Below are 27587 nucleotides of genomic sequence, written 5' to 3'. Positions count from 1 at the left end.
AGCCTGTTTGCAGATACCTGCTGCGAAGAACTCGTACAAGTAAAGCACTTGCTGGATGAAACAGGCTGGCATGTCGCGGGGCGCACAGAGCGGATGCAGATCTTTTGCAAACATCTTTATTAATCTTGTATAAAAATAAGTTCCGTGGAGAGTCCCCGGAGGCCGGGTGGGGGCGAGGTTGCACTTTATAAGTTACGGGCCAGTCTCCCGCTGAGGCTAAGTACAGTATGGCTATTGGGGGGACAGGGGTGCTGCAGGCAGCATTTGGGGGGAGGGGCCAGTGATCCTGTCTCCTGTAGCAAGATGAGGGTGCGAGGGCCCATTTGAGGTGGGCCCGCGGCAGGGGACAGTGGCAGAGGGGTTGCCCGGCCCAGCCGAGCTGAGGACCCCCTTCCTTGTGCCGCGGCGAGCCCCCTCCCCCACCCCCAAAGTCCATCTGCGGAAACAGCAGCTACAGCGAAAGGTCCGAGGTGACCTGCATCGGGGGTCCGGGCGGTCGCCGGCGAGCGCTGCGGCGGCCTGTGTCTGTGCGGATGTAGGGCTGGTTCCGGAGATCTGGCGGAGAGGAGACGGGGCACTCACCCTTGGGGAAGGAGTCTGCCCGAGGTGGGGACCACTGCTCGGGGGCACAGGCCTCACCCTTCTAGGGACCCGGGTTGTGCGCGTTGAGGAGGGCTCCTGTTTATGTTGACCAGACCCCCTCAGACACACCCCAGCATGCATGGCCACGGCAGGGGACCGCAACAGGCCTCAGTCCCCACCAGAGGCCCTCCGGGCTAAGCCACTGGACTCAGAGACCAGGCCACCCAGGTACCTGAGAGCTACAGGGGGAGCTCCTCTCCCAGGCTGGCCTCACAGAGGAGCCTGGACGTCCGCTTGCCAGTGCGCGCCGTGAAGGGCACTGTCTTGAGCACTGAGGAGGGTCAGGAGGGGGGAGGGGGGGAAGGAGAAAGACAGAAGAAGCAGCAAAGAGGCAGTGAGACAGCCAGACCCCCAGGGCGGGGGGGTGGACGGAGGAAGCACAGGAGGAGGACAGACCGCGTGCGCGCCGGCCGCGGCCAGGCCCTCACCTGTGATGATGTCCTCAATGGCCCCGTCACGGTCACTCTCGTAGATGAGTGGCTCCTTCTGCTGCCTCCGCTTCAGCTCGGAGATGAGGTCCATCTGTTGCCGCCGGACCTTGGGCGGGGACTGAGGGGTGGGGAGGGCATGTAGCTGCAGTTTCAGGGTCCCCTCCCCACCACGCCGCCAAACCCCATCTTGTCCCCCAGAGCCGGCCCCCACTGCTGGCTGGAGCAGAAGGAACCCATTCCCATCCCAGGCGGCTCGCCTTGGGCAGGGTCTGTCAGTGAAAATGAGGGAGCAGGAAGGGTGTCCAGATCTTTAGGGTGAGGACGCCAAGCACCCCCCGCATCCCCGGACGGAGCTCAGGGGCAGCTGCCTACCTTGGGTGCTGGGGGCTCCCCTTTGCCGGGGGTCTCAGTGCCTGCCTCCTGAGCTGCAGCTTCTTTCTTCCACTGCTCCACCTCCTGCTCGGCTTTCTGAGGGGCCACGGCAGGTCTCCATGAGCCGAGGTCTCCCTCACTCACCCCTCCCTCTGCCCGCCTGCACAGGCTGCAGCGCCCTGCAGTGGTGCCGGCCTGCCTCCCGGACACACATACCTTGTAGGCCTTGACGAAGCGGCTGAAGAGGGAAAAGAACATGGAGGGGGACGTGGTCTTGGGGTTCTCCCCGAAGTACTCCACCACAGACTCGTAGGCCTCCTGCAGACACAGCCCGTCGGCCCCATCAGTAGGGACCCCTCGATGCCTGACCACAGCTCTGCACACACACACACCCCCCCCCCGCCATGAACACACCAGCCACGCCATCTCTGCTTCTCCTGGCAGGGGCCCCTCCTTCCTACTCCACCCCCCAAAGTGTCCCAGCTGTGGCCACGCCACGCCAAGCCTTGGTTACTCAACCCCATCTAGGTAGCACACCCCACCTTTCACAGCGCACCCCCACCCTCCCTACCTCCAGGGCCCGGCCGGCCCCAGCCCACCTGAGCTGTCTTGCTGTCCGCCAGCAGCTTGTCCATGGTAGGCGAGTTGGCCCTCAGGAACTCCTTGAGCACCAAGCAGTCATCCTGCCGCACGAACTCCCGCTGGGTCAACTCCATGCCTCGTTGCAGGGCACGCACATCGCCTAGGACGCTGTCCAGGGACACTGCGGGGCGGGGCGGGGCAGCAGAGAGGCGGGGAATCAGAGAGGCAGCATTCCCATGCATGTACATCCCGTGGGCCCCTTGCTTTCTCCCGACCCCACATCAATCCCCAGGGCCGAGCCCCTCCCAAGGACGAGAGTGGGCGGGGGTGGGGGGCACAACCCACCCATACCTGAGCCTGCTTTGTCCAGGAAGTGCAGCTCACTGTAGAAGCCTGTGAGCTGTGGGTACTTCTCAGCGATGACCTTCACCAGGTAGTGCAGCAGTGTCTGCTTTCGGTCCGTCGACTTCATCTCCAGCAGCTGCGTGGGGACCTGTCATAAGCCACAGGCCGCCTGCCCTCCTCCCCCATCGCCCGAGCCAAGGAGCCCCGTCTCTCGCCCCTCACCGCATCCAGACTCTGGAGCCGGAAGCCGTAGGCCGCCCCACGCTTGCTGCTGTTCATGTAGTTGCCGAAGGCCAGGACGATCTAGGAGAGGCGGGAGAGCTCAGCAGGGGGCGCGGCTGGGCTGAGAAACGCCCCGGGGCACAAAGTGCACGCCCCCCAACTCAGCCCTCACTGCAGTCCTCCGTGGACCCCTCGGGTCCGTGACACACGTACATGCATGTGTTCATGTTTGGCACACGCACAGCGAACACCATGGCACGCCCGATTTTATCTACTGCTATTCCCACCCAAAACTGCGCTGCCAAGGTGTCCTCCTAGGCTGCGGGGTCGCCACCTCTCTAACAGCCATTTCTACCGGTTCCCTGGACCCCACCGAGCAGGTGTGGGTGCTCTGCTGATTACACAGCAACCCCCAGAGGGGCCGAGCCCGCGGGCTGGGGCTGAGGTGTGATGCTGTCTATGGGGCGGGGCAAAAGGAGGTTCACAGCTGTGTCCACTTTTGAATAAAATAAGTAATACAAGAATAAGCTCGGAGAGTTTATTCTCCACCCCCCACCCTGTACATGGCCTCCGCCCCCACCCTGAGCCTGTATGTGAGAGGTGGGAACATTGTATTTGTTGCATCCTAGATGTGCAGGGCGGGGCCTGAGTCTCCCTCTAACGTCCCAGAGCAGGCAAGGGGTCAGGGCCAACCCTGCCTCCCAGGGCCCTCTTGCCCTGGGCTCTCACGCACCTCCAGGATCTGGCGGAGTTTGTCAGAGGACTTAATGGACATCGAGGCTGCAATGACGGCATTCAGTTGCTGGGGGAGGGAATGGGGAGGCGAAGTCAGTTGGGGCTGTGTAGGAGCTAGCCGGTAGGAGGCTCAAGCGCACTCAAAGGCAATCCTGGAGCCCCGCCTTGGGGCAGGCTCCTCCCCATCCTCAACCCAGGCCACGCCCACACCACTCTGCCTGCCCCGCCCACACCGGCATGAGCAGCTGGACGGTATCCGGGAAGTTGCCCAGGAAGGTTAGCGTGGTCATGCGCTCTGGCAGGCGCGGGATGCGGCTGAAACGCAGCATGAAGCGATCCTCCTCTGACAGCTCCTCCATTGGCCGCTGCTCCTTCTCGAAGCGGGCGATGAGGCTGCGCTCATACTCCGTGGGCAGGAAGCGGGTCAGCAGCTCCAGGAAGTCCAAGCCGAGGGTCTGGAGGTCGTACCTGGAGGCCGAGGGGGGAGGTGTTGCTCCACACCCACCAGATTCCCCTCCCCTTCCTTGACTGGATAAATGAACTTCAGGACTTGCTGTCTGCCAGCAGCTTCAGGGAACAAGAGCTAAGGAGCCAAGGGAAGTTGGCAACTGGGAAGCCTGGGACCCCCATCATCCATCAGTGGCAGACGTCCAGCTGAAACATCTGAGCGTGAATGCCTACAGCTGGGCAAGGAGGCAGGGAGGGAATGGGAACATCTCCGTCTGGGCATGACCTCACAGTACGGCCTCAGTTTCTCGGACTGAAAATGGGAATAAGGCCCCCCACCCTAGTCCCTGACCAGGGTTGATATAAAGCTTGGCGAGCTCTGTCCCATAACTGGGGCTCTTTCACAGCCCTGGACTAGCAGGAGGGCCGGGGTGCCCGCAAGCCCACGGCACTCACGTCTCGATGGCCTGGCAGATGCGGTCAGCCCCCAGGTTGCCCTTGCGCAGGGTGATGGCCAGGTTCTTGGCCCGGTTGGCCTCGATGAGTGTGGCCTTGCTGGGGGCCTTCTGGGCTGCTTTACTCTTGAGAGCGCCGAGGTCCAGGCTGGGACCTTGGGACTTAGTCTTGAACTGCTCCTCGAAGTCACTCATGTCCAGCTCCTGAGGGCGCAGGGACAGGAAGCAGGGCTGGGTGGGCTGGGGTCTTGTACATCCCTGGCTGATCACCGTGCTCGGTACTAGAGCCACCTCCCCTGCCCTGCCCTGGCCGCTGGCAGAGAAACAAACCAGTAGCTCAGCCGGACTGCAGGCCCTGATGGGCCGGGCGTGCGGGGGAAGCACAGGGAGCACTGAGGAGGAGGACGAGGAGGAGGAGGAGCAGCAGCAGTACCCAACCCAGGGGACCCAGAGTCCAAGCAGTTATAGCTGAAGGAAGAGCTAAATTGGCAAGGGGCAAACAAGGGAAAGGAAGGGCATTCCGGGCAGAGGGAACAGCCTGAGCAATGGCTTGGAGGCCAGGGAACACGTGCCTTTTGAAAAACAAAGTGGACTTTGGAAGGGCTGAAGCCCGGGTTGTTTGTGGGAAGATGGTGGAGGGGACCGCAAGGGGAGGGAGGCGCCCCTCCGCGGGGAGGAAAGGGAAAGCCTCCGCCGGAGCCAGGACGCACTGCCTCCTAGATTCGCTAATCCGGTTTGGCTTACTGCCCATCCCTGGGCTCCGTGTCCTCAATGTAAAATGAGGTGACCACTCTGAGCGCCCAGCACGGTCAGGCAAGTTCCCCGCCCTCTGGTGCCCACCCCGGCAACAAGCGAGGCCATACGCACCTGCAGCACCTTCTCATCATTGAGCTCAGTGAAGACGGTGCCCGTGATCTGGTTGGGTTTCAGGGCCACCCAGTTTAAGAGTGGCATTCGGAACTTGGTCTGGATGGGTTTCTTGGCCTTCACCCCTGGGACCAGGAGGGAATGGTGAGTGCTGGGGCTGCAGGGGGTGGGGTGACTGGAGGGCACCAGGGCCCAGCAAGGGCCGGCAGGGCCGGCAGGAGGTAGCGGGAGAGTCCTGAGGACGCTAAGGCCAGGGCCCCAGCCTCCTTCTACTGCCAGCCCTGGGTGGTCCACTCACCGGTGTCCGTTTCTGGGCTGGGCCCTCCAACGGCATCAGGGGGACCTCCCGGAGGCGGTGGCGGTGGTGGTGGAGGCACCAGCCCATCTGTGCCAGGAGGCGGTGGTGGTGGTGGCGGCGGTGGCGGTGGGGACGATAGGCCTGGCAGTGGTGGAGGTGGCGGGGGCTCCGCGCTGCCTGGGAGGGGCGGGGCCAATGGGGGCACCCCGAGTGGGGCTTCCGGCTGGGAGAGTTGGCCAGGCAACGGGGGTGGTGGGGGCGGGGCGGCTGCCTCAGGAACCGTCTCTGCTGCAGGTGGGCGGGCGTACAGAGAATGGGGAGAACGAGAGGGAGGTGTCAACTTCTTGCCTAGGGTGGTCTTGTCTCCGCCTCCTCACCACACGCATGCGCACGGGTCCCGTTTCCTGCCCTTCCACACCTACCTGAGCAGCGCCCACAACCCAAACCTATTTTCCCCAAGCCTTCTTGCAGGTGGTGGCCCCAGGCTCCCTCTCCAGGCCCTGGTTCCCCCACCCTACCCCACCCAGCTGGGCGCTCCTGCTCACCTGGGCTGGGGGAACTGGGGGGCACTTCCAGAGTTGGGGCGTCGCTGCCGCTTGGCGTTGCCACAGTGACTGGGAGGATCTCGATGGAGACGGCATCCCCAGGCCCCCGCAGGATACGGATTAACCCCTTCTCCTCCAGCTCCTCCACCTTCAGCTCTAGGGCCGAGGGCCTCGCCGGGGCAGCGGCAGGCACTTTCTCAGGCTCAGGCGGACGCCTGGAGACGCCCATGGCAGTGGATTCGCTGTAGCGCTCCTGCAAGCCCAGGGCGGGGAGGGGTCAGTGCCCACCTACGGACCTGGCACTGAGCCTCATCCTCTTGCCGGAGTGGAGGGAGGCATCAAGCCTAGAAGCCCCCAACTGGTCTGTCCTTGGGAGCCCATGTCACCCCCGGCCCGGCCCTTGCCCCCGGCCTCACCCGCAGGGTCTCCAGCTCCTTTCGGGCCTGGCTTAGCTGCTTTTCCAGCTCCGCGATCTTGGCCATGGATTCGTTCTCCGCGTCCCGAAGCCGCTCTGTCAGCTGTGGCACCCGACACATGGTGAGTTCCCACCCGCTGCCGGGCACTGTCACCACCAGTGAGGGGGAGGCATCAGACACGCCTGGCGGGCTGGGGGAGGCTTCCTGACGCGCTCAGCCCAGATGCGGGTGGGCCGAGCTTGGCACTTGAGCCCAAATGGATGATGCACTGAGGACACTAAAGCTCTCTCAGGAGGGGAATCCAAGGTACCACTGATGGGCGGAGGCAGGTGAGGAGGAAACTGAGTTGGGAGGGGCCTCTCAGGCCTGACGTCCCACCCAAGTCAGGGCCCGGGGCCAAGCACACTGGGAGAGGAGGGGGCCCGCCTTCCTCCGAGGTCCAGCACAGGGCAGGGGCTCTGTGAACACTCACTGAGAAAGATGCCCAAAGGATTTAGGATTTATATTCAAGGTCAAACCCAGGAGCCAGGTGGTCATGCCAGTGTCGGGCCCGGTGCCTGATGCCGGTGTGGGGCCCCGTGGGCCCACTGGGTTCTGGGCCGAGGTCAGGGGCAGCGCTCACCAGGGTCACCTGCTCCTGCAGCTCCTCCATGTGCTCCAGCACGGCGTTCTTGGTCTCAGTGTCCTCCAGCAGCACGCCCACGTCGAAGACGTTGTCCAGGTAGGCCTGGATCTGCACCTGCAGCTTGTCGCTCTCCGTGAGCCGCAGCCTCTGTCTCCCAGATGGAAGGGCGGGTGAGGCTTGGTGTGGGGGGCCTTTCCAGCGCCTCCCTGCGCCGCCAGAGCCGCAGGAGGGGGCCCGAGCCCTAGCCGGCTTTTTTTCCCCTCCCTTAATTTTTATTGAGATAGAATTTCATAGACCAAAACTCAGTACTTTAAACTGTACAATTCAGTAGTTTTTAGTATATGCACCAGGTTGCACAACCATCACGATCTAATTCCAGAACATTCTCCTTGCCCCACCAAGAAGCGCTGTCCCCATCAGCAGTCACTCCCCATTCCCTCCTCCCCCACCCATGGCAACCATTGATCTGCTGTCTCTAGGGGCTTGCCTATTCTGGACATTTTGTATAAAGGAATCATACACTATGGGGTGTTTTGTGTCTGGCTTCTTTCGCTTATCATAAGGTTTTCAAGGCTCATCTATGTTGTAGAATGTAGTTCACTCAGTATTTCATTCCTTTTCATGGCTGAATACTATTCCACTGTGTAGACATAGTGCCCTAGCCTGCTGTGAAGTTTGGCTTTAACACATCCAGTCCCGGGGAACCGGCTGCATGGGAGAACATATTTGCCCATGAAACATCGGACAATGGTTTGATCTCCAAAATATATGAAGAACTCACACAACTCAACACCAGGAAGACAAACAATACAATTTAAAAAGTGGGCAAAGGACCTGAATAGACACTCCTCCAAGGAGGACGTACAGAGGGCCCACAGACATATGAAAAGATGCTCAGCATCACTGGCCATCAGAGAGAGGCAAATTAAAGCCACAATATCACCTCCCACCTGTCAGAATGGCCATCATTAATGAATCAACAAACAACAAGTGTTGGAGAGGATGTGGAGAAAAGGGAACCCTAGTGCCCTGTTGGTGGGAATGCAGACTGGGGCAGCCACTGTGGAAAACGGTGTGGAATTTCCTCAGAAAACTAAAAATAGAACTGCCTTTTGACCTGGCAATTCTACTGCTGGGAATGAATCCTAAAAATCCCAAATCACCAATTCAAAAGAACTTATGCACCCCTATGTTCATAGCAGCACTATTTACAGTAGCCAAGTGCTGGAAACAGCCTAAGTGCATATCAGCAAATGAGTAGATTAACAAACTGTGGTACCTTTACACAATGGATACTATGCAGCAAAACAAAAGAAGGAACTCCTGCTTTTTGTGACAGCATCATTGGAACTGGAGACTGTTATGCCAAGTGAAATAAGCCAGGCAGTGAAAGACAAACACCATAGGATCTCACTTATAAGAGGAATCTCATGAACAAAACAAATTAACCAGCAAAATAGAACCAGAGACTTGGAAACATGGAACAGACTGACAGCTGCCAGAGGGGAAGGGGGAGGGGAATAACGGGGGGGTGGGGGGAGAAGGGGAAGGGATCAGGCAAAACACCTGTAGGAGTGACCCATGCACATGGACAACAGTGTAGGGACTGGCTGTGAGAGGGGGTAGGCTGGCAGAGGAGGGCAAAGGGGGAAAACAGACAACTGTAATAGAATAACGGTAGTTTTTTTAATGTAAATAAATAAAGCAAATCCAATCCCGAAGGCTCTGCCCCTCTAGGAAGCCTCCCAGAGGCAATAGAGAGGAAAGATAGAGCGTCTCCACTCAGGCCGGGAAGCGCCAAGCCCTCCTGCCGCCTTCCCCAGGGCAAAGAGCGCCTCCACGACCAGGACCCGCCCAGGGTGAGCCCGCTCTCACGTCTGCCCGGTGTCTCTGTGCCCCCCTTTACATGCTCCCAGAGCCAGACCGGGGCCACCTAGGGCCTGTTCCAGCACCTGGCTCCATGGGCCGGGTGCCTGTTATGTGGCAGACACCGTCCTACTGAGAATCATCATTATCTCTAAGATTCCCCTATTTTACAGATGGGGAAAACTGAGGCTCAGAAAGAAGAGACCTATGGGCCAAAGTCACATGGGCTAGGGAGTGGCAGAGCCAGGATTTGAACCCAGGTCCGCCTGACCCCAACACCCATGCTGCCAACCCCTGAGCAATACTCTGCAATGGGCAGACGGTTCGGTCTGAGGGGGAGTGCAGGGCTCACCTCCAAATACAAGTCCAGGCCCAGGTGGGTAAACTCATATTGGAGGAAGACACGGAAGTTCATGTTCTCCACTGAGTGCACCACAATGTTGATGAATTGCATGCAGGCTACCTGGGGGGTGGGAGACATGAGCGGGTCTGTGATCCTCTGGGTGGGGGGTCCTCGGTGCCTTCCGCCTTCCACTTACCTCCCAAGTCCCCTCCCTCCCTGCACCTCTCACTCCACTAACCCACCTTGGTCCCTACGCATTTCTCCCCGACGTCACCCGCCTCCGGACGCCCCCTCTCTGACATCACAGCCACCCCTCCCCCACCAGCCACCAGCCACCAGCCCCCACACTTCATGGGGCGATTAGGATACTCCAGCCCAGGCGAGGCCCCTGAGCTCACCATGAAGTCGATGTTGCTATCTTCGTTCCGGAAGTATTCCATCAGCTTTTCAAAGCGGTGCTGCTCCCCACACACCTGGGTGGGAGAATGGCTGTCACGGAGGGCCCAGTGGCCCACCGCCTGAGCCACCTTCCAGCTGCCACCCTCGAGCCTCTAAAGGCTCCTCTCCAGTTAAATCTAAGGCCGCATCCCTCTTCTGCTCCAAACCTCCACCTTCTGTGCGTCTCTCCCAGCCCTCCCCGCACCTTACTCCCTCCCCTCTGGCCACACTGGTGTGTGGCGCATCGCCCCCTTGGGGTTCGCACTGCTGACCCAGCTGTCTGGTGTGCTCTGGCTTGTGACGGCCACCACCACAACGAGCCCCTCACTTCCTGCACAGCTGTGCTCCAAGCTCGCCTGCTCACGGAGGCTTCCGTGCCCACCCCGCGACCGGCTCCTCTCCCCCGACGGCAGCCCTGACCCTCCCCTCATGGCATTCATCGCTTTCTAACGTGCAGTTGGCTCATTTATCCTGTTGTCGTCTATCTGTCTTTCCCTGCCTTATTTCTTCTTTTTCAAAAATTTTTTAAACTTAATTTTAATGTTTGATTTGAGAGAGGGAAAGGCAGGGAGAAAGAGGAGAGAAACATCAATGCGTGTGAGAGGGAGAGAAGGAGGGAAAAATCGTCTACCGGTTGCCTTCCACACGCGCCCCAACTGCAACCCAGGCTTGTTCCCCAACCTGGAATCGAACCGGAGACCTTTCAGTTTGCAGGACAACTTCCCAACCAACTGAGCCACACTGGCCGGGGTCCCTGCCTTATTTCTTTTGTTCACTGATCACCAGTGTATGTCAAGGGCCCGGTCTGTGCTGACACACAGGAGGCGCTCGATAAACTCATTGAAGGAATGGACGCTATGTGCCGCCTTCTGCATCGTACTCGCAAGCATTTACTTCTTGTGAGCCAGTTAACCAGAGTCGGCAGCTGTGACATGTATAGGTCAAGTTCAGCTTAGATCTGAAAAGGCTGAGGGTCAGCAGATGTCCGTAACTGTCCCTGTCGCCCCAGACAGTGCCCCCATATGATTCTGCACCTTCTCTTCGGAGCTTCCCCACCCCAGATTGTCCCTACCCTGTGTTCCCCAGCAGAGGCCACAGCTGCCAGCCTTGGGGCTCTGAGCAACACTAGAGGACAAGGACATCTTTGGGCAGGGCCCCCAGTACCTCCTTGAAGTTGTCAAAGGCTGCAAGGATGATGTCGTGCCCTCCGCGCACCAGGCACACAGCCGCCAGCAGCTCCAGCACCAGAGCCTTGGTTCTGGGGAGACAAGGGCAGGTTGTCCCTCGAGAGCAGCAGGCCCCGCAGCAAGGGTGTGCCGGGGTCTGGCCCATGGCCGGACAGGGAAGCTGATGGGCGGGGTGGAATGAGCCGGAGCAGCAGTCCTGAGAATGGGGGGAGGGAGGCAGAGGAGGCAAGGGGTTAAGTAGCAGGAGAATATGGATACGGAGAAGGTTAGGGGCCCGGACCTCACCTGGGGTTCTTGTTGTTGAGACTCAGAGCGATCTCGTTGACACAGGCTGGGTGGGTCATGACGAGGCTGAAGCCAGACTGGGGACAGGGGAGAGGTCAGCAGCTCCAGGCAGACCCCCAGAACTGCCAGCACCCTCCTGCCCAGACCCGCCAGGACCGCCAGCACCATGCCGTTCTGGTCTCTAACTGCCCTCAAAATCAGGGAGTTCTTTATCTCCACCTGCAAGCTCTTCTGCGCGGCCAAAGCCTGGTGCCTCTTTTTAAATACCTTTGTCTGTTCAAAAGTCAGTGCCAGGACTCGGCCCCTGCACACAGTGAGTCCTCAAAGACTGGCTGAGGGAGGGAGGCCCAGCCTCACTAACCACTCCTCCAGATGAAATGACCCAAGGCTGTTCTCCCCGTGGGCCTGGTGGCTGGCCATTCTTGGTGGGTATGCTTAGGTCCCCACGTAAGGCACACACACCCAGACTCCTGGTCATGTCTGGGGTGCTCTAGGGGACCTGACCAGGAAGGGCCAGAAATCTGGGCTTCCTCTCAAGACTGTCAGCCTCAAGAGCCTGAGCCAACAAATGCCCAGGTTCTCCCGTGGAGGACAGGGTCGGGGCACAGGTGGTCCTGGAACCTCAGTGGCGTGGGCGGCCCCGGCGGGAACCGGCCCGGCCGACCCACCTGGTAGTTCATTATGGCCCGCAAGCACATGATGCACACGTGAACATCATCCTTCTGGCTGACGATGCGGGAGTTCCGCAGGGTCTTCCTGCTGTGGCCCGGGGTCAACCTGGGTGGGGTGCGGAGGAGGCGGCAGGGGTCAGAGCCCCAAACCCAGCGTCCCAGTGCCCCCACCACCGCTCAGAGGGCTGGCTGAGGGCAGGAAGGCGTCCTCAGTCCCGAGGCCTGGGGCTGGCATGCAGGGGGGGCTGTGAGCAGGGGATCAGGAAAGCGAAGACCCTTAATGGCAGCATGGCCTTCAGACTGTGCTGGGGGCACAGAAAGCCAATAAGAGAAGCCAGTCAACGCTTGGGAACCGCCACAGAAACGCCCTCCACAAGGGGGCGCTGGCGCTTCCGGCCCCATGGGCTTATCTTCTTCCATCTTGGGAGTCGGACTCTGAATTCTGACTGCCTTGCTTCAAATCCCAGCTCCCCACTGACCGGCCAAGTTGCTGACTCCCGCTGTGCCTCAGTTTCCTCGTTTTTAAAACAAGGATGATAATAATAGCACCTCCCTGATAGAGTCGTTGGGACTGTGGTACGCGCTCAGAGCAGTGCCTCGCACAGAGTGGGTGCTCTGTGTGTGTTTGGTAACTCTCTGCTAGAAATCATGATTTTGCCCTGGCTGGTGTGGCTCCGTGGATTGAGTGCTGGCCTGGGAAGCAAAGGGGTTACTGGTTCGATTCCCAGTCAGGGCACATGCCTGGGTTGCAGGCCAGGTCCCCAGTAGGGCCTTGCGAGAGGCAACCACACATTGATGTTTCTTTCCCTCTCTTTCTCCTTCCCTTCCCCTCTAAAAGTAAATAAGTAAAATCTTTTTTAAAAATTGAAAAAATGGCCCTGGCTGGAGTAGCTCAGTGGATTGAGCGTAGGCTGAGAACCAAAGTGTCGCAGGTTCGATTCCCAGTCAGGGCACATGCCTGGGTTGCAGGCCATAACCCCCAGCAACCGCACATTGATGTTTCTCTCTCTCTCTCTCTCTATCTCCCTCCCTTCTCTCTCTAAAAGTAAATAAATAAAATCTTAAAAAAATTTTTTTTTTTAATTTTTAAAAAGTGATTTTTTTCACTGTGGCAGGCGTTGCCAATTGTGACGGCCACGCCAGGGCCTCCCGACAGCTCTCACACACGCCCCGCCCTGGGAGGCCCCTGCCTGCCACATCACACTTCCCTCACCATTGCTCAGCTCCACCCCCAAGTCTCTGCTCATGCTCTTCCCTCTGCCTGGAGTGCCCTTCCCTGTCTCCATCACTGACTGTAAAGCCCTCATCCTAACACATGGTTCCCGTGCCATCTCTTCTGGGAAGCCTTCCTGATGCCCCAGACAGGGGCCGCCTCCCTTCTCAGAGCTCCCAGTCACACCCCCACGACATCCTGGCACACACTGTCCCCTACGAGACCAGGGGGTCCCGAGGGCAGGGTCCCCAGTCTCCTGAGCCCCTGCTACCATGCCTGATATGTTGTAAATGTTAAAAAATGCTTACTCAATGAATGAATGAATGAATGAATGAATGAAGAAACATGTTGTGAGTGCTTAGGTCTTCAATGAAGTTAGTCCCCCAGACCCAAAGGAGGAAGAGAGGGAGCTGAGCGTCCACCTGAGGCCCCAGGGCCGTCTCCTTCCCTCTCCCCACCACCCAACAGGAGGCCCTAAGTTGGGGGGATGACCTATCCCCACAGCTAAACCCAGGGGCATCCGCCGAAGGCCTCACCCTACCCCACCACCCGGGGGGTCCACCAGGCATGCACCTGCCCCCAGGCAGCTACGTACCGGGGAGAAGGGGGGCACCTGGAGGCCGCATGGAAGAAAATTGGGGTTAGATGGGTACAACAGGGGTCCCATTGACCCAGAAACCCCTTTCTTATTCCAGGCCCACCCAGACTCCAGCCTCTGCTACATGCCCACCCCTGAAGGCGTTTTAACACACCCACGTCCCAAGCTCTGTCCGAGGCCCTTACTCTGATCCCCAGTGCCAGCCCACCCCTCCCCACATCCCCAAGGGCCCAGAGGAAAGCTGGCTGGGTGCAGCAGTCTAGGGGTGATTTCTCCACTCTCCCCGTCACCCCACCACGGGACCCACATACTTGATGGTCAGGTGGCGGCTCTTGGGCTGTGACGCCAAGGGTGGCGGGGAGCCCTTGGTGAGATCTTCCACGGACTGATCCAGGGGCTTGCTCTTCTCTGAGCTGGGGGTGCCGTTGTCTGTGCTCTCCATGTCGTACCTGGGGGTCAGGGAGGGGTTGGGGGCCAGCGCTGCGGGGGCACTGAGGAGAGGAGTGGGGGGGACGAGGGACGGGGCAGTTCTGCAGGAGAGACTAGCGGGCAGGAGGAGGAGGAGGCTGTGTTCTTGGCGCTATGCTGGGCGCAGTAGGGGGAGAAGGAACGGGGAACAGAGGGGTGAGACACCCTGTCCCAGCTGGCCACCCCAAGATACATCCCTCCCTATTCGTGCAAGCCTGCAGGAAGAGGCATCGCTCAAGGCCAAGTGCAGGTTCCAGGGTAGGCTTTGGCCGCACCGCGTGCGAGGGACCAGAGGAAGGGCAAGGTACAAGGACGGACCAAGACTCCAAGGAGCAGCAGGAGGGCCAGGGCAGGGGACTTACGCGACAGAGCACTGGGCAAAGGCCAGGTACTCAAGGAGCACATCCAGGCCACGGTTCTCCTCGTTGAGGAACTCCTGCACCCACCTGCGGGGCGAGGGCTCCCTGAGTTCCAGCCAGGAAGGAGGTCCCGCCCAGAGTGGGAGCCCAGAACAGGCAAGGGCCCTGGGTGCACTGCCCCACCCCCACCCCGGGGAAGACACCAAGCAGCCCCCGTCATAGACCCAGCATGCCTGGGGTTGCTAGGGGCTCAGGCAAGATGCACAGTCCAGCCAACGCCTCCAGGGGTGGGTGGGAGAGGAGGCGGGGCAGCTGTCCTGGACACCCTCCCCGGGAGGTGGCCCACAGGCATTGTGGGTGCAGGGGAGGGTGCCGAGCAGGGGATCGGCAAGGGACGCCCCAGGGACTGCCTGGAGGAAGAGGGAACTCCCCAGCCCTGCAGAGGGAGCTCTGAGCCCCGGCTCACCCGATGTGGTTTGTCCTCAGGGAGATCTCCAGCTCCCGCAGCACCTGAGTGGACTCCTGAACTCGCCTCTTAAACTGGGGGCCGAGAACAGGGGAGTCTAGTGGGTGGAGCCCAGCCTCTCACGGGCCCACCACGCCCCGAGGCAGCAGCCAGCCCTCCCCCCACACCTGGCCTTTCACCCATGCAGCACACACAGCTGTACTCAGGGCACACACACGTCCAAACACAAACACCCCGGGCGCACACACACACACACACACCCAGGCACAAGCACCCTGGGCACGCACAGAAAAGGTGCCCACACGTCCATACAGAGGTGCATGGGGCACACACGCACCCCCTACATGGACTCGAGGGTACACACACGTCCCTATGTGGACAAGAGAGCACACACGTGCACAGACGCACAGGGCACACACCTACACAAGTACACACACGTGTGCCCATGTAAGCACGCACAGGCTATGCAGAGGAACCTGTGTGAGTGCCTGCCCAGGGCACTCTCAGGCCCCTGTGAACGCACACTCACACTCACGTGCACCCACACAACCACAGGAGAGCTTATACACAGTTACTCCGGCTGCCCAGAGCTTGCAAGGGGCAGGGGAGAGGGACAGAGAAAAAGGGGGAGACGTGTACCCCCAGGTTGGACATCCAATCCGCTGCTACCTTTCGGCTGACCCCACCAGTTTCCAGGTAGCTCTTCAGCTTCTGGATGTAGGCTGCGGGGGGGTTCTTGACTTGAAACCGCTCCTGGGGAGATGGGGGTGGGGGGTGTACAGGGAACCAGCCAGGGCAAGTGACCAGCCCTTGTCCCAGTGTCCCATTCTTGGCTATGACCTGAGTCCTAGGCTGCTAGAGACCCCTGTGACATCCCAAAGGCATAACCAACCATCCAGGCCACTTTAAAAGACCCCCGCCCCAGGCCTGGCCTTTCCTTCCCGCTGTGGCCTCACAGACCTCGGCCATGCACAGCCTTGGGGTGCAGTACAGAGAGGTCAGGCCAGCTATACACCCCACCCTGGGAGGAGGGGACTCAGACAGGCCAGTAGGGGGCACCCTCCCACCCACCCCCACCCTGGCCACACCCAAGCCCCCCCGCTGGGAGCACTGGGCAGAGGAACTCTAGGAAGGGCCCAGGCCCTCCGAAGGCAGGCGGCCCCTTCCCCAGGACACGACCTCGGCCCTCCATTCACCTGGGACGGTAGGCACCTGTGTGCGCTCACCTCCTGTGCCCCGACTCCCCAGCCCCAACCAGCGCTCCAGCAACCACACAAAGAGGAGGGGCCGCATCCAAGGCTTCCCACCCGGAGCGGCTACCATCCCTCCCGACCCAGGCCTCTCAGATCTGCCCAGCTCCCCACCCCCCACCTCTCCCAGGCCTTTGAGCTCCAACCTGAGAGGCCAGGCCGAGTGGCAGGAACCCCTCCTACAGCCTCCAAGCCTCTGGTGGCGGCTCCCCATCCTGTCCCCAAGGCCCAGCCCTTTCCCTGCCCCCACCCCCAGACTCCTGCCCTGCCAGCTCCTCCCATCCATTAGCAGCTGCTGCAGGCTGAGCCCAGCCCGGCTCCCAGGGGAGGCTCCCTGCTCCCCACTCCCCACCCCAGCCTCCACCGCCACAGGCCAGCCTCCCTCCATCCTAAATCAGTACCGCAACAAGGCCCCTCCCTGCCCCGGCAGTGGGAGGGGTCCCCCTGCTACCATGGACAGCAGCCCTAAAAGCTGGAAGGGCCGGGGCCGCCAGTGAGCTAGGAAGGTGGCGAGCCCCAACACGACACCCGACTGAGCACCAGGATACGGGGGTTCTAGTCCCTGCCACACCGCTTGGTAACTGGTTGGCCTTGGCGAGCTGCTTGTTGAGGGCAGCTCCTCTGGACCCAAGGTCAAAGGAAGACGGGGATCCTGCCCACCTCCCCTGGGGCCAGGCGACAATGTCCAACCCCGGGCTTACACCCTCTGTCCCCCTACCCAGAGCCGAGGGGCTGACAGAGGCTGCTCCGGGAAGCTCCGCAGCCCCCGCCAGCTCCTCAGAGGACAGAGCCAGCCCTGCTCGGGATTCATAAGGCCCCCGGGGAGGCCCACATCCAAGAGAGGGGGATTCCGGGGTCCTGCAGATGCCCCCAGCACCCCGGCACCCTCCCCAGATGCTGTACGGGCCTCTGGGCAGGGACCTGGTCCTACGAGTGGCCTGGCAGCACCCCTGTCCTGCCAGCCCCAGCCTGGCCAGGGCAGGGAGTCCCGGTGGTAGAAGGGTCCCAGCACCCACCTGGTCACAGATGAGCTCCCACTTCTTCTCATTGTCATACTGGCTCAGCAGCTGGACCTTGTCCGGGGGCAAGTTCATGCAGTTCTGGGGAGGGGAAGACAAGGTGAAGACCCTGAGCCTGGGGTCCCCAAAAGGGGTCGGGGGTGGCACAGGGGCATCTTCAGGGAACAGCCCCCTAAGTAGGTCTGTCATTCACACGCACTCCCGTCACCCTCACCCTGGGAGGTAGGCAGCATTAGCCCCATGGGAAGACTGGGGCACAGAGGTGGAGCCCTTGCCCTAGGCGGGACATCTACAAAGGGGCAGGGATGTGAGTCCGAGTGTGCCCGCCTCCAGGCCTGAGCCCCAGCTCCCCACACCTCCTCCCCGGCACCCCTGCCGTGCGGGCAAGGGGGGTGGGCTCTCAGCCTAACTTCCTGGGGCCTCGGGCACCTCTGGGCTCATCTCCCCGTGTGTGATAAGGGGGTATCTTCTCTTCCCCCATTTGGGTGAGAAGCTGACAGGGGGGCCATTTGCAACCAGGCACCAACCGCACACACTCCTGGCCCAGAGCACCGATGCCTCACAAACACCAGGAAACTTCTCACGGAAAAGAAGTTAGGTCCCTAGCCCTGGCTGGTGTAGCTCAGTGGATTGAGCGCGGGCTGCGAACCAAAGTGTCGCAGGTTTGATTCCCAGTCAGGGCACATGCCTGGGTTGCAGGCCATGACCCCCAGCAACCGCACATTGATGTCTCTCTCTCTCTCTCTCTCTCTTCCTCCCTCCCTTCCCTCTCTAAAAATAAATAAATAAAATCTTTAAAATTTTAAAAGAAGAAGAAGAAGGAGAAGAAGAAGAAGTTAGTTCCCAGAGGGTTGCCAGATGGGAGAGGGCACAGGAGAATGGGTGAAGAGGTGAGGAGATTAAGAAGTCCAAGTAGGCCCCGGCTGGTATAGATCAGTGGGTTGAGCATGGGCTGTGGACCAAGGGGTCGCCAGTTCGATTCCTAGTCGGGGCACATGCCTGGGTTGCGGGCCAGGTCCCCAGTGGGGGTTCTCAAGAGGAAACCACACATCAATGTTTCTCTCCCTCTCTTTCTCCCTCCCTTCCCCTCTCTCTAAAAATAAAATAAATAAAATATTTTTTAAAAAGCAGTAAAAAAAAAAAAAGCCCTAGCTGGCATAGCTCAGTGGATTGAGCACAGGCTGTGAACCAAAGCATCTCAGGTTCAATTCCCAGTCAGGGCGCATGCCTGTGTTGCAGGCCACAGCCCCCAGCAACCGCACATTGATGTTTCTCTCTCTCTCTCTGTCTCCCTCCCTTCCCTCTCTAAAAAATAAATAAATAAAACCTTAAAAAAAAAACAAGCAGTACACATAGACAGTTACAGAACAGCCACGGGGATGTCAAGTGTGGTAGAGGAAGTGGAGTGGCCAAGGAACCTATACCCACGAGAACAATGGTGTGGAACTAGCTTGAGGGAGCGGGGGGGGGGGGGGGGGGGGGTGCCGGGTGGTGGAGGAGGGCCGAGGCGGGGAATTGGGACAACTGTAATAGCATAATCAATAAAATATAATTAAAAAAAAAGAAAGGAAGACTTCTGGCAGCCATGGCAGACAGCCGCCTTCTTCCCCGCCCCCCTGCAGCCCCTCACATGCCGTCACTTCTGGAAGGAAGGAGGCAGGCACAGGCCTCGATGCTGAGGTCAGAGGGGCAGGGAGTTCCAGGCAGGTGCATCATGGCTGCGGGGGCGGGGGCGGGGAAATTCCAGGGAAAGGTCACGGGCCGCAGGGCGTGGGGGGAGCTGACCGCGGGCGGGCTGGGTCTGAGGTGCTGGCAGCCCACTGGGACTCCCCTCGGGGGCTAAGCGTCGTCAGCACCGCCCTGCCTGGGCCCTCCCCAGGCAACATGTGACAGGGGCGCGGTGTCCCTGTCCACCTTGTCACCCACAGGACACGCGCAGGGGCACGCGCAGGGTCCCGCCTCGGGCTGCGGAATCACGGGCGTCGTCAGCCCTCCGAGTCCCCTGGGCCCCCAGGACTTAGCGTGTCTTCCCAACAGACCCAGAAGACAGTGCTGAGTCACCCCATTCAGTACTGAGGACCTACTATGTGCCAGACCCCCAAAAGACATTCCTTGCCCTCAAGGAGCTCTAAGTCTCCTCGGGGCGGGGGGGGGGGGGCAAGAGGAGTCCCCCACCACCCGCTCACACTGCCCCAAGAGAAAAGGCCCCAGCTAGAACGGGGTGCGGGGGGCCACTCCCATCTCAGCCTCCTCAGCCAGCTTCCTCTCCGGGGTGCTGAGCCTGGTCTGGGTCTCTGGCCAGACCTCATCCCCAAAATCACTGCCTTTGGTCAGCCCCAGACAGGAAGCTGGGTGCTCTCAAAGCCCCATTGCCCAAGCTTGCTGTCTGGGGTTCCAGTCGAGAGGTGAAACCGCCCTTCTACCGGCCCCCACCCCGCCGCCCTGGCGTGGCTGGGCATGGGGATACGTCATTCCTCACCCCGATTGTGAGATTGTGAAAGTGAGCCCCGACTGAGGAAACGGCCGCTGTCTCATCTGTTATGGCCCCCCAACCCCACACCAGCCAGGCCCCCAATCCCACACCAGCCAGCGCAGCTCCCGCCCGCCGCTGGGGAGGGGTCCTCCAGGCAGGGGCCTCGGGGAGGGTCCTGTGGGCCAGGGAGGACTCCCTGGTACCATTCTCTCCTCTCCCCCACCACGCCCGCCTCTCCTGATCCATCCCCACCCCACAGAGGTGCAGGGTCGGGCAGGGCCCAGGTGGGAAGCACGGCTGAGGGGGCAGGAGGAAGCAGGGAGAGAGGGATGGCAACAACAGGGAAACTGGAGCCGAGGCCAGAACCGGAGAAGAGGAAGGCGGTGGTGGGGGAAGTGTGCGGTGGCTGCGCCTTACAGGGAAGAACCATGTCCTGACGTGGGAACTTCTGGGCCCTCGCCTACCCCAGGGATCTCTTTGGTCCCTGGGGTGACCCCAGTGACAACTTCTAGAGGCAGCAACCGGCCACAGCGATGACCCCAACCATGGCCGGAGCCAGCTTTGCTCCGAGCCCTGCCCCTGCTCGGATGACCACCACGCACCCTCGCCATCCTCACCGGCACTGTCAGCCCGCCGTTAGTATTCCCGTCTTACAGGTGCAGGCGCAGACCGGCGGCCTGCCCGGGGCTACGAAACCCGTGAGAGGGGAGCTGGGTGGGCCTCCAGCCCAGAGCTGACTCTGAACCAGCACCTGGCCCAGGATGGCCCCCTGGTTATTAGTGGGGAGGGGGAGCCTCTGCCGGAGCTGACACACCTGTCCCGGCTGCGGTGGAGGGCAGGGTGCCCCTCCGTCCCTTCCCCACCTGGGCCCCCTCGGGCCCCCGGGCCTACACACCAGCCTGCCAGTCAGGCTAAATTTAGGCTCCGAAATCAGAAATAGCTCTGACAGCGCTGAGCGCTAATTAGCAGCTGTTCTTCGGTCGTGCCCACCGAGGAGACTGGCACCCTGGGGAGCGGGAGCGGGGCCAGTGGATGCCACTCTGAGTGGGGTGAGGCCATCCTGCAAAGCCAGAGCAGACCCCCAGACCCTGGGCCCTCGGGAGGAGGCGGCACCCCTGGGCTGGGCACTGGGGGACAAGCAGGGGTCTGGCCGACCGGGCTCAGATGGAACCGGAGAGGGCGGCGGGGCCCAGGCGTGCGAGACTTGCCTCCTGCGAGGGTCAAGGGGCAAAGGGTAGCTACAACGCGAGACCCAGCTCTGGGCCCGCCCGCCCTATAGCTTCTGTGCTCTTTGAGCCTCAGCTTCCTCCTCCATAAAGTGGGCACACTTCCCTGCCTCCCCATAGACTCACAGAGCTCCCGGGAACACCCTATGAGAAACCAAGTTCTGGCCCAGTAATAACACCCCTTTGCTGATGCACCAGAGTAAAGAGGCATCTCACAGGTTGGGGGCGGGGGGGAGTTCATCCATGACGCCAAGGGGAGGGGTCGTGTGGCGAGTGGAAGTTGGTGAGAACATCCAGATGGAACAGACGCGTCACCAAGGCTTGGCCAAGAATGGACAGACCCTTCAGTGCCCTTTCGCAGCTGCCCTTCATGCTTCGGGTCAGGAGGAGAAGGAGGACTCATCTCCTGGTGCACAGCTAAGGAGAGGGCCTGAGTTCCCAATGTTTGTATTAGAGCATGTGGGGAGAGGTCTCCTCCTTCCCGGCCCCTCCCTCTCTGGGTGCCGGAGGGGCCTCAGCCTCACGCGCCCAAGACCAGCCGCTTGCAAGGTTTGCACCGTGCCCCTCCCAGTGTTGACATCAGGGGGTGTCCCTGGGGACTGAAAGGGCTCCGGCTACATCAGGACACAACCACACCCTCCAGTTTCACTTTCTTTTGACCTGAGACTCATTCCAATCCACCTACCCACCCTCTCTCCCCTTGACGCCCGCCCTTCCAGCCCCAGATGCTCTTGAATTTGGGTACCAAACCCCGTCTCAGGCCAGCTCTGCAGCAGCTGTTCCACAGCCTGAGGAGCCTAGCAGTGACCCTGCCCCCCCAGTCCCTACTTCCCCATCCACCTCCCCGCAACCCGCATCTCTCTGGCCTCCACCTGGGCTTCCGAGCTCTCAGCCTGTCTCCAAACACAATCCACTTTCAAAAATTCCGGCAGAGAGATTTTCTGGGGCTCTTACAAGAAATCCCAGGCTTACAGGAGAGGGTTTTTAGGTAACCTGGGCCTAGAATCAGGGGCTAAGAACCCCCCAAAGGTAGCAGCTCCTCCCACCAGGGTTCAAGGGTTCCCAGAGCAGGGACAAGGGGCAGGCAGGGCGGGAGTCAGGGCAGAGGGACGGCCCACAAAGCCAGGCCTGTAGGAGCGCAGCGACATCATACATTCTCCCAAAACGCTCTGCACGACGAGGTTCAGTTCTAAGTGCCTTACATCTGTGAGCTCATTTAAACCTCAACAACAAGCCTACAGAATCGATGCTGTGACAATGCCCACTTCACAAACGGGAAACTGAGGCACGGCGAGATTAAGTGGCTTGCTCAAGGTGACCTGGCTGGCAAGCCGGTAAGAAGATTCGCTTTCCTGGGAAGAAGGAGCACTGAGGACTATGGAGAATGTGGGGGTCCTGACCCCCCCAGGGTCTTCTGCAGACAGCTTGGCCCCATTCCCCCGTCGGAGGAACCAGGAACAGCCAGCCCCACTTCCTGCCACCCAGCACCCTGCGCTTCCTGTTGTTGCCCACACGGAGCTCTTACTCACTGGGGAACCCCCCCCCCAGCACGCCCTCTCTCAGAGGGAAGTGGAGGCCTCCCCACCCCCTCTGCATGTGCACACAGCTACCAGCTACCGTTAGCGCCACCGCTGCCCCACCCTCCGGCAGAGGTGGGCCCTCCCTCTCGCGGTTTCCGGCCATCAGGCAGTTTTCAGTGGAGGCCCCACTGCTCCTAACCTGCGGGATGGCAGGGAGGGCAGCCTGGCCCCTGAGGGCTAAAGACAGCAGCCTGGGTTGGTCTTGTGATGGGGGTGGGGGGAGAGGCAGAGCCGGGCTCTCCCACCTGGAAGGGCTCGGAGACTCAGAACCAGACCAACTCCCTCTTCATCCCCCTCATCATCCTCGCCTTCCTGGGGGTGGAGACTGTTTACCAAGCACCTGCTCCCTCTCAGGCGTTGTGCAAGCGCCCCGTCAGCCCCGCAACTCTGCTGCATCCCTCCAACCGTCCCAGAAGGCCACTGTCATTCTCTTCTTACCCACGAGGAGAACTGAAGCTCAGAGCAGCAAAGACAACATTCCACCCCCAAGCGCCATGCCCCCCGCCCCAGCCCAGGAAGCTGCTCTGCCCTTCCCATGAGTAGCAGGGCAGAGGCGGGGAGGGCCCAAGGCACCCCCCACCAGGTCTCCATGTTCCTGGGAAGAATGCAGGGGCAGCCCCAAGGGCAGCCCCACCTGCTCCTGCCCATCTCACCGAGCTCTCTGCCAACCGGCCCCAGGCGTCACCCACCGTGAATCATGCCCACCACGTCCCTGGGCTCCAGGGCCAGCCTGTGCCAGCCCTGCCTGCTGGGAATGTCGGCCCACAGCCTCTGCCCAGCTGACATCTGACTGCATGGCCACAACTGCGTTGGGATCTTCTGTGAGACACCCCAGGGAGCAGGGGGTGGTCACAGGGCCTGAGCGACCCCCCCACCAGCTACATGCCCACATGCTTCATCCGCCCCACCCCAGAGGAGGGAGCTGGTCAAGGAGACGGCGCCTCTGTCACAGGCCAACACACTGGAGATCTCCATCTGGCCCCGGCGCGGAAGGGGCCTGGCTGAAAGCAGGACCCCAGCCTCCGCACCCTGCTTGGGGTGGTCCTGACCTCCCCACACAGCCTGGTCAAGTGCCCGTGACCCTAGGCATATGCTGAGGGCACTACTCCAGGGCATGAGGCCCCATCAGGCAAATTCTTCTCCGACTGGTTCCGCCTCCTCCTGGGTACCAGCATCACTCTGGGCCTTCAGCACAGCATCCCAGTATCCTGAGCATCCTGAGCACCTCCCCCGGGTCCCACCGCCCCAAGGACAGGCTCCTCCCTGCCCGGGCAGGCCAGGAGTGTCCAATGCCCGACCAGGGGCATGGCCCCTCTCGCAGGCCTGGAAAGAGTGCCCCTCCGTCCCAAACCCTCAGCCCGGCGGGCCAGGGAAGGCCCGCAGGGGCTGGAAGACACGGAGCCCGGGGCCTGGCGTAGGAGAGGCGAGAGTGCAGAGCGTGGCGGCCGGTTTCCCACCACTGCAACAGGCCCGAGCGGCTGGGCAGCCATGGCTCCTCCGCTGTTGCTAAGGCAGCAGCCGGAAACCCTGGCTCAACCTGCTCTCTCTTCCCCACCCGCCTTTTAAGCAGGGGCACCCCTCTCTCTCCCTGACAACCTTCTTAAGAAAGTAGCCCCCAGCAGGCACCCCTGGGAGAAAGGCTGCCCCTGAGGAAAGGGAGAGCGAGGCCCCTCATCTCTTTTCTCACTGTGAGCCGTGACGGGGGCACCTCCCACCCACCCACCCACCCACCCACCCACAAGGTGGGCCCAAGAGCCGGGAGCAGTGAAGCAGTTCAGGGTTCAGGATCCAACTCCCTACCAGGGGTGAAAGGGCAGAGCTTAAGTGAAAGGAAGAGGTTCCCTGGGGCCAAGTGACTCAACCCCCAAGGGGTGTGCTTCTCCCATCAAGATGGGGGGGGTCTCTGGAGGAGGGGGCCCCTCACTCTCAGCAGTCTGAGGTTCTCCTCCTCACAGACAGTCACGAAGGACAGGAACCTGCTCCGGCCACGGAGGCGGCGCCCCTGTGACGTACCCTGCAATACTCATTGCCAGGCCTGTGGGTTTAACCAGATCTTTAGCCCCGGGCAGCCCCTAGGAAGGAGCGAGGCTGTCGCCTGGTTGTGGAGCTCCTGCCCCCGGGGGTGGGAAGGGAGAAGAGCCAATTAGCCAAGTGAGCTCGCCCGTACAGGACGAGGGACGGGCTGACCCCTCCCCAGGAAGAGGGAGAGGTGTAAACACAGCAGGACTCCTGAGGGTGCGGGTGGCGCTGCCCTAGATTTGTACCCAGCCACCGCCCTCTTCCCCACCAGGACACCCTCTAAGACCCATCTCGGGGCCTCCACCCTCCACACCCTGTTACTTAGGGACTCCCAGTGGCATTCAGTGTCAGACTCAGCCAATGGCAGCAAAGGCCAAAATGCCAGCAGAGCAATCAAGCCCTGCACATGCATCAGAAGCTCGCCATTTGACTTTTGGATTTTCCACTGGTCTGAATTATTCACAGGGCTCATCCTCGTCAGTGTGGGGAACGAGGAGGCCTGGACCTCACCCCGAAAGCTGGTCCCACTGCCATCCACAGATACACAGTGGGGGCAAAGGCCGACCCGGGTCCCCCCTCCGCCCCGTCACGTGGGCTGAAGTCCAGGACCCACCAGCAGCTCAGGCTCCCCAGACGGCCCCCAGACTTGGTCTGTCTTCATTCTCCCCCCTCCCCATCTGCTCAGCTCAACTGGGCTCCGCCAGGCCATGGGTCTGGGGAAGGGGGAGCACGTGCGGCGATGGGGGGAATCGGGGCCTGGCCTGGCGAGAAGTGTCCCTCAGAGTCCCTCCCTCTCCCCTAGCCAAGCAAAACGCCTTCCCAAGGATAGACCAGACCCCGCCCCAGAGCTCCTCCAAACTCCTCCTAGCCCTTCTCCTGGGAGGGGGCGGCAGCCAAGAAATCCAGGAACTGTTAGGAGGGGCGGTGCGGAGGACCTGGCAAGCCGGGCCTAAGGGCCAGGGGAGGGGAAATGATGTCAAGGAGGGACAGGGGATGAGCACCGAGCACCGAGCACCGCCACCAGCCAGCCCCGCTCTGCGGCCCTCGCCTCTCTGGGCCCCCCCAGCCCGGGGTCCGGGACCCGCAGTGCCAGCCTGCTCAGCCTGGGAAGCGCCCCCCCACCCCCGGGGGAACGCACGGCCTGTCAGCCGGCGTCCAGCAAGGCAGCTGACAGCGGCCAGGCCGCCAGGCGAGGAGTTAGAGAGGGGAGCCGGGGCCAGGGCTGAGGTGGCGAAAGGGAAGTGAGAAGGAGTGGCCTTGCTCCTCACTGCTGCCTCCCACCAGGTCTCGGGGGACCCTGGCTTGGCTCGGAAGCTGCCGACCACCAAACGCGCCCTGAGCGCCTCTGGGCTCAGCCTGAGCTGGGGGTTCCCACCCCATGGCCTAGTCCCCAAGCCCCCCAGTTCCTGGGGTGGGGGGGGCGGGCAGGTGACAGAGGGCAGAGTGGGGTGCTTCCAGGCTTTTGCTCCGCACCGGGCCACCGTGGGCACCCCATCCTGACCCCGCCCTTCCTGACCTTAATCCCTTCCGTGGGCAGGAGGAGATGCCCAAGATAAGGACCCACAGGCAACCTCTCCTGGGCGCGGGGGTTTAGAAACACAGATGTGCCCCCCGCAGGGTCTGACAGCCCCGCTCCCAGCAGCCTCTGCACCGGCACACAAATCAAGACCAAACACCCCAGCTCGCCTCTGGCTCCCGGGAGGTTAAAATGTGACCCCTGCCATCTTTGACCCCGAGACACCAGCAGCCGCCCCACACCCGCACCTGGTGTCTGGGCCTGCGTGTGCGGTGGGGAAAGGGGTGTCCCGGGAACCCATTTCTGAGCTCTCTCCCAACTTCCTCACAGGACATTTTCCCTTATACCTTTAGTTTAGACCCAAGAGCGCTGGGGGAGGGGGACAGGGTGTCTTGGGGAGGGAGACTGGGTGACTGCAGAAGAAAGTTTTTTGGGGGGAGTGCTAAGTCACTCTGAAAGGAGCCACTGACAGTCCCACCCAGTGGAGGGCGGCCACCGGGCCGAGGATCTCCAAGCGGTCCCTGAGCCCCCGGGGGCGGGGACGCGTGCAGAGCTCCGGCCACCCCCCACCCGTGCCCTGAGCGCGGCAGGTCACACTCACCAGGACCCGGTTGAACCTTTCCTCCAGCTCTCCGGCCGCGGGCATCGGCTGCTTGGGTGCAGCGGGCTGCTTGGGTGCTGGTGCGGCGGAGCCCGCGGGCGGCTCCGCGCTACCGGCCGCGTTGCCCATGGTGGTCCCCACCCAGCCGGCCAGGCGCTTCCAGCCACGGAAATCCAGCTTTCCGGGGGGCGGAGGACAAGGCTCCGGGCCTGGGGGGCGAGGTGAGCGGCGGCTGGCAGCTGTGGTGGGGGCTCGGCGATGCGGGAGCTCGGCTCAGCGGCGCGCAGGGGCCGGGGCGCGGCGTCCCATCGCGGGGGCCCGTCCGAGCAGCGGGACAGCGAGCTGCGGGGTGGGGGGAGGAAGTCAGGCAGCAGGCCGCCGGGGACAGAGGGCTGGGCCGGGGGCAGGAAGCTGCGGCGCGGGCTCCCCCCTCGGCGAGTCTCTAACTTCTGCTATCGCTCCCTTTGCGCGCAAACCGCGTTTCGCCTCCGCCGCTACGCACCCAGCCCCATGGGGGCGGGCTGGAGGGAGGGGGCGGACGCGGGGTGCCGGCCAGGGGTCCGCCGCAGCCATGGCGCGGCAGGGAGGGGGCTGCCGACCCCGTTCACCTGCCGCAGAGGGGGCGGCCGGTGCCGCCTCACCTGCCGGAGCGGGAGGCGACGGAGGCTAGGCAGAGGCGGTGGCGCGTAAGGCAGCGCCTCCGGGTCCTAGAACCGCAGGCTCTCCCTCGCTCAGAGCCGGGGAATTGGCGGGGTCTGGGCGAATGGGGTCACGGCTGGGGGACGGGGGAGGCAAACCTCTGAGTCGGAAATTGGGAGCACCAAGGGCAGCATTGGGGCGTAAGGGCTGAGCCCCCCTCTCGGGTTCCTGAATGAGAAGGTGGGAACCCCCTTCCAGGTCCCCCACCCCTTGTTTCTCTCCTCTGTTTAGCCCAGAGAAGAGCTGAGGACCAGCGGGAACCATCTGCAAATGAGAACCCCAAAGCAAGGCTCAGACACAGTCTGGCGGAGACCCCCACCCCCGCCAC

General features: G+C 61.6%; 1 protein-coding gene across 9 annotated transcripts; it reads right to left on the bottom strand.

Moving 5' to 3' along the window:
* Positions 1-102: 102 nt before the first annotated feature.
* Positions 103-27029, bottom strand: FMNL1 (formin like 1). Of its 9 annotated transcripts, none has more exons than XM_036034050.1 (28): positions 26561-27029; positions 17143-17226; positions 15546-15629; positions 14877-14950; positions 14414-14497; positions 13895-14032; positions 13581-13598; positions 11770-11878; positions 11102-11178; positions 10794-10887; positions 9590-9664; positions 9201-9311; positions 6980-7129; positions 6358-6459; positions 5942-6194; positions 5397-5684; positions 5099-5223; positions 4233-4435; positions 3563-3797; positions 3328-3396; positions 2595-2675; positions 2379-2508; positions 2045-2208; positions 1662-1763; positions 1446-1541; positions 1071-1191; positions 815-913; positions 103-555 (listed from the first exon to the last, which is right to left on the bottom strand). In XM_036034050.1, the coding sequence occupies exons 1-27, from the start codon at positions 26687-26689 to the stop codon at positions 822-824; spliced, it is 3288 nt and encodes a 1095-aa protein (XP_035889943.1). In that variant the 5' UTR covers positions 26690-27029; the 3' UTR covers positions 103-555; positions 815-821. The 9 variants fall into 9 exon arrangements, with proteins under 9 accessions (XP_035889943.1, XP_035889938.1, XP_035889937.1 ...); XM_036034045.1 differs by having other exon boundaries at positions 15516-15629; positions 26561-27028; XM_036034044.1 differs by lacking the exon at positions 815-913 and having other exon boundaries at positions 5397-5681; positions 15516-15629; positions 26561-27027.
* Positions 27030-27587: the final 558 nt, after the last annotated feature.

The sequence above is a fragment of the Phyllostomus discolor genome, chromosome 8 (assembly GCF_004126475.2).
Source record: "Phyllostomus discolor isolate MPI-MPIP mPhyDis1 chromosome 8, mPhyDis1.pri.v3, whole genome shotgun sequence".
Taxonomy (NCBI): Eukaryota; Metazoa; Chordata; class Mammalia; order Chiroptera; family Phyllostomidae; genus Phyllostomus; species Phyllostomus discolor.
This window is presented reverse-complemented; position numbering and strand designations above follow the sequence as displayed.

Excerpts from the sequence above, each read along its gene's own strand:
- FMNL1 (XM_036034043.1), bottom strand. The coding sequence starts at position 26,689 with ATGGGCAACGCGGCCGGTAGCGCGGAGCCGCCCGCGGGCTCCGCCGCA. Across the intron at positions 14,951-15,515 it reads ATTGGATGTCCAACCTGGGG|TTTAAGAGGCGAGTTCAGGA; the intron begins GTACACGTCTCC and ends CTCGGCCCCCAG. Across the intron at positions 556-1,070 it reads CATTGAGGACATCATCACAG|ATCTCCGGAACCAGCCCTAC; the intron begins GTGAGGGCCTGG and ends CCTCTCCGCCAG.